Here is a 12,715-nt window from a genome sequence, read left to right on the forward strand (position 1 = left end):
GTTTTGTAGTTCTTACTGAATGATGCCATAATGTTTCCCAAAAAAAATTGTACCACTTCATAGTCCTATTAGCAATAGAAATAACATTAAATGTTGTCATTTTAACTATATTTTACCAATTTAACTACATTTTACCAATTTACCTAAATTATAATCTCAGTTTTATTTTAATTTGCAATTCCCTAATTACCAGAGAGTACACAATATTAACTAAATATTAATAACTTCTATTTCTTATTTTGAAAGCTGAATTTTCTGACTACTTCACTATTTCTTATTGTCAGAAAATCTATTTCAGATTTATGTTTGCATTAGATAAGTTTTGTATGTGTGTCTTCTCTCCAGTACTAAAGTATAAGCTTCATATGGGGATTGTGGCTTACTCATCTTTATGCATTCCTCATTGCCCAGCACAGTGCTCTGCAGGTAATAGGTACTAAACTAATCTTTATTGAATTGAATTTGAAATACCAATTTATGTGGCCATGTGGCATATATATTGACACTAAAAAGACCATCCTGCCTTGTCCTCTTCCCCCTCTTTCTATAATCTAGGACAAAAAGTAGAAGGTCTTGTCCAAGATGTTTAATGAAGACTCTATCAAGGGCAAGAAGAAACCAGATGAGGACTTAGTTGTCCTCGTAAATATGTAGATTCCAATAATCTGCAAACAATTCCACTACTACCACCACTGCTTTTACCAAACTTTCTCAATGTTGTGGAAACTAAGACATCTAATGGAAAAGAATATAGAACATAACAAGAAAATATATGCTCTACAGTTCATTGTTTTGATTTCAGTTAAATCCTGAGCTAACATGCTTCATTCCTTTGAGATTTTATACCCTCTAAAGGCCTATGCTGATTTGTGTAGCTAATCCTATGATACACCAACTTCCAGTTCCCATCCTTTAGAAAATGGAGGAAAATAATACTTTTCCATAGTTTCCCTTTATTGTAACAGAACCAACCCATTTTTGCACATTAAATAGATTGATTTGAATTAGACCTGTTTAATGACAGGCTCTCTGTGGGGGTGCAGAAGAGTTATGTGGGGGAGGAAGAGGAGGAGCTGAGCAAGTCATGAATTAAGCTTTGTGACTAGCTAATGAGTCACACACTTGGTTAACTCTTTGAATTCCAGAGTTGGCTTTTCTGATTCTTCTAAATCTTAATTGATCCACAAAAATTTTAAGTTTTAGAGTTAGCAAATCAGCTTATATCACATTTTCCTCCCTTCCCATATCCCATCAACGTGGGCAAGAATTAGATAGGAATTTGAAAATGACATGTTGACAAGATAGATCTTCACTTAAATTTTTGTTAATGGCTTATTGGCTGAATAGGTGATTGGATTGAAGTGGGGGTGGATGGGTATAAGAATTTGCACATTAGAATTCATTTAATAAAATGTGCTTTTAGCACTTCAAAGTCCATCAAAAATTCAGATGTCAAACAATTTTTTCCTTGTTTCTCCTTTTCAGGTGGTTGCGGACCATTTCTATCATCTTGTTCTTGAACAAACAGGATATGCTGGCAGAAAAAGTCTTGGCAGGGAAATCCAAAATTGAAGATTATTTCCCTGAGTATGCGAACTACACTGTTCCTGAAGATGGTAAGATTTCAGTATGAGTCTTTCCAGGTTTTAGGAAAAGACACACAATTCTGAGGAGTACGGATAACTTTCCCCCTCTCTCCCACTGTACCTGTCTTCAAATAAAAAATAACCAGGAGCTACTAATTGGAGTACAATTATATTATGCTCTAAGGTCTATATTTTGGAAAGTTACCTCCCTCCAATCTTTTAGGGTTTATGTTCATAATTATTTCCTGCCACATTTATATTTTTTTGCTTTGTGAATAGAGACTGTACCACAAAAGAAAAATAGCAGTTCATAATATGCAAATATGACCTGTTATTTGCTATTATTTCTGTTTTGGAGTAACTTAGTACCTTCCATATCTTCATTTTGCCACCCTAATGTCATTAACATTATTTCTAAATTAATAGAATTTATCATTGATAATTTAGAATGTTTAATTTTGATCTACATAACATTTTTTGGGCCCATTCAAAATGATATGTTGGAAAGTTATGAGAGGAACAACACATTTATACAGGAAATGTGGGGCCCAAGAAGACTAGCAACTCACATTTATATAGCTCTCTATAGTTTACAAAGTATTTTCCTCACAACAGATCTCTGATTGTCCAATTATTAACTCCATTTTACAGTTGAAGAAACTTGGGCTCAGAGATGTTAAATAACTTGCTCATAATCACAGAGCAAGTAACCACTCATTCTAATGCCACATCCATTGATCTCTCTATTCTTTCCAATTTCACTAAAGATTTATGAAAGGGACTCCTGGAGAGGTTGCCACTGAGTTTTCTTTTTTTTTTATCGATGGAGAGTAAGAAAGATTAAGGCTACATAGATCTAGAGCTGGGATGGATAGCTGCTACTAGCTTTAGGACCTTGACAGTCATAAAATTAAAAGAGAATCCTGGAATTAGAGTCAGAAAACCAGAACTTCCTCTGGTCTTTCTTGCCCATGTGGCCTTGAATAAGTCATTTCATATCTCTCAGCTTCAGTTTCCTCATCTGTAAAATGAGGGGGTTGAACTTAGTGGCACCCTCCCCCCAAAAAAAAACCTACCTCCTTGGCTGCTTCTGGCTGGCCACACGTGGCTCAGCCCTGAAGGACTTGGGTGATTCGATGTGTCAAACTGATCCTCTCAACAGTCTTTTTGTGCCGTGATGGAGATAAGAGTTGTCTGCATCAAGAGGACTGGTTGAAGGTGGAGCCAAAATAGTGGGAAGGCAAGCAGCAGCAAAGTCAGCTCCCTCTAACCCCCAAAAGCAAAACTCTACCAAACAAATCTATAAAATACACCAGACTGGATCCTGTTGGGAAATCCAAGGGAAAAAATATCACGAGGAATGTTTTAGTCCAGGTTGAGACAGGGAGACAGACAGCTCTATAGACACTGGTGACAGGGTCTGCCAGGCGTGAGCTACACCAAGCATTCCAACATGGACAGGGGCTGTACACCATGGCAAGAGGAAGTCCTAGAGCACCATGCAACCTCATGCAAAGTGTGGGAATAGTTCTTTTTCTCACTACCCAGTTCTAGGTCACAGAGCCAGGGCAGGCTGAAGAGGGCACCTGTGCCCAGAGGTGGCAAGATCCACCTTAGGCCCTAGATGGTGTTCTAGAGTGGAAAAAGTTCAGAAGCAAGTAAAGCTTTGACCTTCCCCACACACACACACACAACACACACACACACACACACACACACACACACACCCCAGGAGCACTTTCCATTTCTAGCCAAATCTGGAGCCTGGAAGGGAATAACCAATGGGCAGGAATCCCAAACCAATGGGAAGTTTACAGTTCTGTCCCTCTGAACCAGCTGAGCTTTCCCACTGATTGACAGTGGTTGAGTCCAGGGGCAGTCCGCTTTTGCTCAGACCCCAACCCAGGTGAGTGCAGAGCTCAGAACAGAGAAGCAGTAATCAGACTCTCCCCTGGATAAGACTACTTTGGGAGAACTAACAGCTTACGCTGACAGCCTGAGCTGTCCCTGCAAGCCTAGACTAACATAACACTAAGTGCTCCAATAAAGCAGCAAAAGAATCAGCTCAGATCTGACCTGCAAATGTGCACAGATATTTCAGAAGGAAAAGGATATAGACTTTTAGCCCAAAATAGCCTACTCCACAAAACTGAGTATAATCCTACGGGGGGTTATTATTCTATTTAATCAAATAGAAGATTTTCAGGCATTCGCAATGAAAAGACAAAAGCTGTGCAGAAACTTTGAAATTCAAACACAGGAGTAAAGAGAAATATAAAAAGGTAAACACAAGCAAACATCTTACAGGACTAAAGGATAGACTGCTTATATTCAAATATGATGATACAGGTGTCCCACTCTGAACACTATCATCATCAAGGGGGAGGGAGGGAAGGAAGGAAGGAAGGAAGGAAGGAAGGAAGGAAGGAAGGAAGGAAGGAAGGAAGGAAGGAAGGAGGGAGTGAGGGAGGGAGGGAGGGAGGGAAGGAAGGAAAGAAGGAAGGAGCAAGCAAGTATTTAGTAAGCAGGTACTATGTGCCACGCACTGTGCTAAGTGCTTTACAGTTACCTCATTTGATCCTTTACAACACTCCTGGGAAGTAAGTGTTATTATTATTCCCATATTATAGCTGAGTATACTGAGACAAACAGGTTAAGTGGCTTACCCAGGGTTACACAGCTCATAAATGTTTGAGGCTAGATTTGGATGCAAGTCTTCTTTACTCCAAGCCCAGCACACTATTCAGACAAAACAACTCTGAGGTACCACATCACACCTATCAAATTGGCCAATATGACAAAACAGGAAAATGATAAATGTTGGAGAAGTGGGAAAATTGGAACACTAATACATTGTTGGTGGAGTTGTGAAATGACCCAACCATTCTGGAGAATGATTTGGAACTATGCCCAAAGGGCTACAAAAATGTGCATACCCTTTGATCCAGCAATAGCACTTCTAGGGCTATATCCCAAAGAGATCATAAAAATGGGGAAAAGCCCCACATGTACAAAAATATTTATAGCAGCTCTTTCTGTGGTGGCAAAGAATTGGAAATTGAGGGGAAGCCCACCAATTGGGGAATGGCTGAGCAAGTTGTGGTATATGAATGTAATGGAATGCTATTGTGCTGTAAGAAATGATGAGCATGGGGACTTTAGGAAAACCTGGAAAGACTTGTATGACCTGATGCTGAGTGAAGTGAGCAGAACCAGGAGAATGTTATACACAGTAACCGCCACATTGTGTGATGACTAACTTTGATAGACTTAGCTCTTCTCAGCAATACAAGGATCTAAGACATCTCCAAAAGTCTCATGGTGAAAAATGCTATCCACATCCAGAGAAAGAATTATGGAGTCTGAATACAGATCAAAGTATACTATTTGCTCTTTTTTTTCTTCTGTTTTATTTTGTGGCTTCTTTCTTGTAGTTTCTCCTATTGGTTCTAATTCTTCTTTAAAACATGACTAATGGGAGCAGCTAGGTGACACAGTGGATAGCGCACCAGCCCTGGAGTCAGGAGTTCAAATACGGTCTCAGACACTTGACACTTACTAGCTATGTAACCCTGGGCAAGTCACTTAACCCCATTGTCTAGCAGGAGGGAAAAAAAAAACATGACTGTTGTGAAAAATATTTAATAGGAATGTATATGTAGAGCCTATATCAGATTATATACCATCTTGGAGATGGAGGCAGGAAAGGAGGGGGAGAAAATTTAAAACTCAAAAGCCTATGGAAGTGAATGTTGAAAACTAAAAATAAATTAATTTTTTAAAAAAAGAAATTATAAAGGGGATGGTCTCAGAGAAACCTGGGAAGACTTGTATGAACTGATGCAGAATGAAGTGAATCAATTTATGCAGCCACAACAATATTGTAAAGACAAACAACTTTGAAAGACTTAGGAACTCTGGTCAGCATAATTGCCAACCTCTTTAGAAGATTAATAATGAAACCTATTACCCATCTCCTTTCAGAGAGGTAAAAGACACTGAGTGCAGAGATTTTTTTTTTATATGACCAATCTGGAATTGTTTTTCCAGCCAAAAATGAGTTTTGTTTTTTTTCTTTCTCAATGTGACGGATAGGTGGGAAGGTGAGAAGACAGACTGTTGATGATTGAAAAAATAAAATAAAATTTAACTTTAAAGTATTTTCTAGCACCAAATCTTAGCAGCTATGTTTCCCTGGGCAAGTAATATAAATCTCCCTAAGCCTCAGTTTCCTCATCTGTGAGGATACTTACTACACACATATTGCTATGAGGAAGGTGCTTTGTACCTTAAAGCATGAAGCAGATGTGAGTTCTTGTGTCTTTTATAAAGCCTTTTATACTGCATGGTACCATGTATTGAGTTGAGTTTACCTTTTCTATAAAAATGATACTTTATATTTAACTGAGTACATTTGTATTTTTAATTCCACAGCAACACCTGATGCAGGTGAAGACCCCAAAGTTACGAGGGCCAAGTTCTTTATCCGGGATGAATTTTTAGTGAGTAATTTTTAAAACTTTATAAGTGTTTCATCCCCCGTGGTACTCTCATTGAGTGACTCCAACAATACATTTTGCAGGCTGCATTCTCAGCTATCCTCCTATGCTTTGACTTGCTATCATTGGGCTACATTTTAGATCCACAAAGTGCTATTATGTGCATATTCAAAAGTACTAATAAGCCAACAGCCACTGTACAGATCAGCTTGTTCAAGGTCACGTTTCTTTAAAAAAAAAATTGAGCCGTTGTGCTGTACTTTATAGGTAACTGGCTATGAATGAATTTTGGCCAACGAGACCAATCAGCAAATACCAAAACACTCCCCAGTGACACAACCAAAACTATGGTCTCTAAGGATCTGCAGAAATATGAAACTAAACTGGAGCTGGATGGGTCCCCTTGTAGTTAAAGGTTTGTGCAGCCAGCCATCTCTAGCAGTGCATTTCTTCAGTCTCATGAAAGCCTTTCTGTGGGAAACCAAGCACTCTCATCAGTTTTCTGCTAGAACCTATTTCTATTCTATCCCCTTCTACACTCCCACACACACACACACACACACACACACCCCTGTGCAACCTCCAAATCTCTTTCCTTTTGTGGGCTTTATCTTAAATTCTTTGTTGAATTGGGAAGAAATGTACTTCAGTATTCCAGGATTCCTTCATTCCATCAATTTATACTCCAGTATAAATACTCTTTATGTTTTAAGTTGCCGTGGATAACAAACACATAATCCACCCCTAGACCTCATCTTGATAAGCCATGCTAGAGCTCGTGTTCTACTGGCAAAGCCTTTAAGAATCCAGGGACACAGGGCAGCTAGGTGGCACAGTGGATAGACCTCTAGCCTTGGAGCCAGGAGGACCTGAGTTCAAATCCAGTCTCAGACACTTGACACTTGCTAGCTGTGTGACCCTAGGCATGTCACTTAACCCCAATTGTATCACCAAAAAAAAAAAAAAAGAATCCAGGGTCACCTTCATGCCCTCTTGAAGCACTAGAGGAAAAGATTTACAAATAATTAAGGTGGTTCTATCACTTCATTTTCCAGAATAAATGAATTCTCTTGCATGCTGGTGGGGATTAAAATTAGCAGTTAGAAAATGTACTATTCTCTGACCCAGAAATATGCCTTGCCCCTGTGTTCTTATGCCTTGGTCATGTTACTAAATAGTCAAACCTCATGTAGATGTCCCTTTGAATACAGTGATTCAATATGAAGAATTCTGGCTACTGGAATTAATGAAACTGATTTGGTAAATGTTAACTTTTCATTTCTACAATGGGACAAATATGGTAGTCTGAGAAAGTGAGATGGCATGAAAACCTGCAGCTTCCAACCTAGGAAGCTGCCAGGGTATGCTACAAAACCTGATAAACTGGGCAGAAACAAAGCTATGGTCCAAAAAGGGCAGAGGGAGTAAAGGGACAGTGTGACTGGAAGGGGTTGTGAGTCCTTCCAAACCATCAGAGCAGCAGCTAAATTGGAGAAGAACAGGAATGGATCCTTTCCTAGAGACTTCTTTAGCCCAATGACCATGTGGCAGGGGAGCTACTGAAGGAGAGAAAACAGCATTAAATCAGAAGGTAGGGGCATCACTGGCCCTACCTACTTATACCAACACTTGTCTCTGTCATTAGGACAGTACCTTTTTTATTCCTACAGAAACATATCTTCCAGTGAAAAATGATGATTGTTATGATTTTCACTGTTTAGTGATATTTGCACATTACAAAGATGTCTCTAAATTAGGATGTCAAGGTTTTCAAGGGTTTGCATTTCCAAGTAGAATCAAATTGGAAAACATACCAAAAAGTAATCACAATACATCCAGTAAACCATTAAAGAATACTTTCTGGGCTCTTGGAATGATAGGGTTAGTGTAAGACATAGTCTAACCTCAAGTATCTTACAGTCTAGTTGAGAAAATAAAATATACATGTGAAATTTGAGTTATTTTACCTCTCTGGGCCTCAGTCTCTTCATCTGTAAAATAAGGAAGTTGCTTTAAATGTATGAGCCTAAGAATTATGGGAGAATTTCAAGGCAGCATATCAACAAGAAGAAATATGGAATATAGGAGTCCTCAGAGTGACAGATGGCTCCTTAGAGCTAGGTCTTTAAGTAGTACTAAGACATGGGTATGTAAGGTGAAAGTGTTGCATTTGGGGAAAATGGCAACCAGTTTCCTATCATTAGAAACAAAAGAAAAAACACTGGCGCTCAGGTCTGGATTCAAATTCTACCTCCAGTGCACACTATCTGTAACTTCGTGCAAATTATTTTACCACCTAAGCCTCGATTTCCTTATCTGTAAAGTGAAGGAGTTGAACTAGACAGTCTCTGAGGTTTTTTCCAGCTCTAAATCTATGATCTTATTTTCATTTTGGCCTTTATTTAAATATCTCCAGTCATCTCATTAGGCCCTCTGATAGTGTTGTCTCTCTAACATAATCCTATTGCAATATGTATGCATATTGAAAATAAAGGATAGAAAATTAACTTGGTAGAATTATTTTTTAATGTAATTGATTGGAATTAGGTTTTTTTTAAAATTCTCTGTCAGTTGACTGGACTTGTTTTTACAAGTATGTATTTCTCATTTTGCTAGTGAGATTCTATATTTTTCCATAGAAATCTCCTGCCCATTGGTCGGGAACAAAAGATTTAGAGACTAAGGAAAAGGGGATACAATTCTTGGCAGATCACATCACTTCTTGGAGCTTCAGTTTCCAGTATTCTGTGATAAGGGCTGAGATGCTACCATTTTATATTTTCCTTAAAATTCTCAAGAACTTCATAGAAGAAATTAATGGATTAATGAGCCATTAAACCTACTACTGTATCTTCTCCTTGACAATACTTCTTCATATCCCAGGATATTAAAAAGTTCTTAATCATATTAGATTATGGGTGATGGTGCATTTGTAATAGAAAAGCAGAGTAAAATAAATTATTTAGCAAAATAATCATATTGTGCTTTTCTTACTGTCCTGCTATATAAAAAGTATAGACATGTAAAGATTTACAACTTGAAGATGATAATGAACAGACAGTCATGAATATAGAGCTGGAGATGCCAAGTGCCTGATTAAGCAGCATGATATTGTGATTTGGAGAGATAACTACTATGTGACTTCTGGGGTTGTTGTGAACATAAATTATGATTATCAACTATAGTTTTAACATATGGTCTATAACAAGCATTGCCAAGGAGAAGACAGTGGTGAATTTAGTGACATTCCTGAGAAATTTGGCAGAAATATAAAATGGTATGGTCTTAGCTGTCATGAAAACATATTGGAAACTGAAGTTCCAAGAGCTTATGTGATTTGCCAAGGGTCATAAACAGCTAGTAAGAATCAGCCAGGATTCAAATTCAGGTTGTTTAACTTGATATTGGGTGCTCTTTCCATCACGCTCCATTAATTAAGTCATCAAGATTACTAGTATAGATTGACACCAGGTAGTATTTTTCTAACATACATCTGAAAAAGTAAGTAAATTTCTTACTTTTTCCCTTTCCATTTGCTCCCAAGTTAGAAATAGGGTTATCCTTTGTATCTCTGCATAAATGAAAATATGAAGTATCACCAGTCAAAAACTATTCCCAGAGCATTAGCACTCTAGAGCTGTATATGTGTGTGTGTTTGTGTGTGTGTATGTGTGTGTGTGTGTGTGTTTCCAGCATGGATCACAGGCCTAAGTTTGATTTTCATTTCATTTACTATAGTTGGGAAACAACTACAGGCCTATTTCAATGGTATAAATGATGCTCAGGGAACAGGCAGCAATTTCAATCAGCCAGCAGTTTATATTTTTCTATTTTATCTGCCTAGATATGAAAATGATGTCCCATCTTATACATTTGGAGAATTAGTCAGCAGCAATTTGACCCATGGTTGGAAATGCATGCAAATATAATTGATATAATGCTACAGCTCTCCTCAGACAAAAGGAAATCTGGAAAGGCATGATTGGTTTTCTTTTTCCCTATAGATACTATCATGCTATGTGCACTTAAAAAAAAAACAGGCATTTTAAGCATTTAATAATTGTTAAATTATTTTTACCCAACCTAATATTATGATCAATATCTATATTCATCATAATAAACAGCATGTCTCCAAGATGATGTCTTAGGGAGGTTCTCTCCTGCAATTTCTTTATAGCTGTCTCCTCAGACTTTCACTTATATTGCTCCTAGTTGTTTCTTGCATGTATGTCTCTTTCCCAGACAGATTGTGAATGAATACTTTAAGGGAAGAATATACATATATACACGCACACATACACACTTGTATGTATATATACATACACACATATACTAATACATGTACACAGACACATATATACGTGTGTGTGTGTGTGTGTGTGTGCGTGTATTCTTCTATATCCCTCATGGTACCTAGCACAATACTGAGCACACAGAAGGCTCTTAAATTCTCGTTGAATGATTGAAACTCCTTATATAATTGCTATGTGATCATTAATATTTGACACTTGCCTACATAAGCAGACTATTGTAATGAAAAGAGCATCAGATTCAGCCAGAAAAGTTGTTTTTAAGTCATGGTTCCAGGACTTGTTAGCTCTCTGACCATGGGTAAGTCCCTCAGTTTTTTTTTTGAACTTCAGTTTCCTCATCCATCAAAGGGAGATGTTAATACATCATAGGGTTAATTAGGGAAAAAATACTATGTAAAGTGTTTTAATCAGGGTGAGTTGTTCATTGCCCAATGTGAACATCACTGTTAACTTGGCACAGGAGTGTCAAAGAAGCAATTATGTTTCCACTACAAAAAGGATTCCCTATGCTTGCTCTCTCCCTTAAGGCAGTTCAATATCCATTGCACTGACTATGAGAGAGACTTGACCAGGTGTGACCTGGTCAATGCCTCTCCTTTTATTTAGTCTTCTGAGGGTAACAGTGCTTTTAAGAAATGGCAGCCTAGAGTCTAAGGCCAGAGTTCTCTCTAAATTGGATTCTCCAAAAATAAATTTAATACTAATCTGGTTTTGAAGAAACAAAAGCACAGGGGCAAGCCCAGTTGGGAGTACAGATCCTGATGAACATGAATTTCCTAAGCCTAAAGAACATAGTCTTAGGGCAGCTAGATGGCACAGTAGATAGAGCACCGGCCCTGGATACAGGAGGACCTGAGTTCAAATCCAGCCTCAGTCACATAACACTAGCTGTGTGACCCTGGGCAAGTCACTTAACCCCATCTAGCCAAAAAAAAAAAAGAACATAGTCTTACATGGCAACTCTTGTTTTACAGAGGATAAGCACAGCGACCGGTGATGGCAAGCATTACTGCTACCCCCACTTTACATGTGCAGTGGACACTGAGAACATCCGCAGAGTGTTCAATGACTGTCGAGACATCATTCAGAGGATGCACCTTAAACAGTATGAACTCTTGTGATGAGGGTCACCGTGGAGCCTGTGGTTTTCAATTATCTGCTCCTTTCTCTTTCGCTCGCTCTCTCTCTCTCTCTCTCATTTCTCTGTCCTACCCAACACAGGATGGAAGAATATACGCTAGAGTACTTTGTTAGCCTCTGGGTCTGTTTACTTTGGTTATTTAGCCCTACCCACCCGTACCCCAGTGTTCATTTAGAGTGAATTTTTCTTTTATTCTTTCTGCTTCTTTGGGACTAGGTCCAGGTTTTCCTTCAGTATGCCACTCCTTTGTCATTCCATTAAGCCTTTGGCTACCTCCGTTTTCCCCTAGGATTTTTTTTTTAATTTTCAAACATAACCTGCTCAATTTTTCCAGTAGGTTATGTCAACATAAACTGGTGACTCATATCAGGTGGCACTACAGTCAAACCTCTGCATGTTAGGGGTCCTTTTTTTTTTTTAACATGACACTGAAGAGTACTTGATAGGTGAAAAGAATAATGCACTTTGTATCAGGTTATTAAATACTGTTGAGAAAGCATACACACAATGTAGCAGCACTATGATATTTATTATTCTATCACAGTTTTTAGCATTGAGTTGCAGGTTAACTAATAAAGTGGCCTCCTCTTTTAAGCCGTTTAGCAGCACAGGTCATAGAGTAGAGCCTGAGAGGCATGGGGAAGATGAGCAATTCTTCTGGGGTTTCATAGCAGAGTGTCCCTACACACCTCAGACTTTTGAATTAAAAGCTACTTCTAGCCTACTGCATCAAGGCAGAAAATCTACTCCTTCCTACCCTAAACCATTCTTTGTTTTGTCCACAAATGATCCTTTTAGCTTAGGTCATTCTTGGACACCAGTCCTCCCTCTCTATATATTTTTTTTTGGTTTTACTGCTGGTTTATTATATTGTACAGACTGTAAAATGTAATATTATTTTGTACAACTTTATTGAAGAAAATACTTGTAGAAGATCTTTGTGCCTTGATTATGGCTGTACCTGTAAACTGAGCTAAGATGTAAGTATGTTTTTGATTGCGCTGTACAGCTTGATGTCAGCCTTACCTGCAGCCATGACTGGAGGTAGGAACTTTATCTGTAGAATTTAGGGGTTTTCTGGTTTGTATTAAAAAAAAGTGGAATACACTTTAGTAAAAAAAAATTATATAAGTTATGCAAATTAACCACTTATACCTTTATGAATAAGGTCTTACC

At 38.1% G+C, this 12,715-nt stretch overlaps 1 protein-coding gene across 2 annotated transcripts in view; it reads left to right on the forward strand.

The window, feature by feature from the left end:
• GNAL (G protein subunit alpha L) overlaps nucleotides 1-12,674 on the forward strand; it is a 504,196-nt gene extending 491,522 nt beyond the window's left edge. For both annotated transcript variants that reach the window (XM_078153524.1, XM_020985557.2), the window contains exons 10-12: nucleotides 1,486-1,616; nucleotides 6,021-6,088; nucleotides 11,373-12,674. In XM_078153524.1, the coding sequence (XP_078009650.1) occupies nucleotides 1,486-1,616; nucleotides 6,021-6,088; nucleotides 11,373-11,519 (346 nt within the window). In that variant the 3' untranslated portion in view covers nucleotides 11,520-12,674. The remainder of the gene's footprint in view (nucleotides 1-1,485; nucleotides 1,617-6,020; nucleotides 6,089-11,372) is intronic.
• Nucleotides 12,675-12,715: the final 41 nt, after the last annotated feature.

Source organism: Phascolarctos cinereus, unplaced genomic scaffold, assembly GCF_003287225.1.
Source record: "Phascolarctos cinereus isolate Bilbo 61053 unplaced genomic scaffold, phaCin_HiC Scaffold_4;HRSCAF=312, whole genome shotgun sequence".
NCBI lineage: Eukaryota > Metazoa > Chordata > Mammalia > Diprotodontia > Phascolarctidae > Phascolarctos > Phascolarctos cinereus.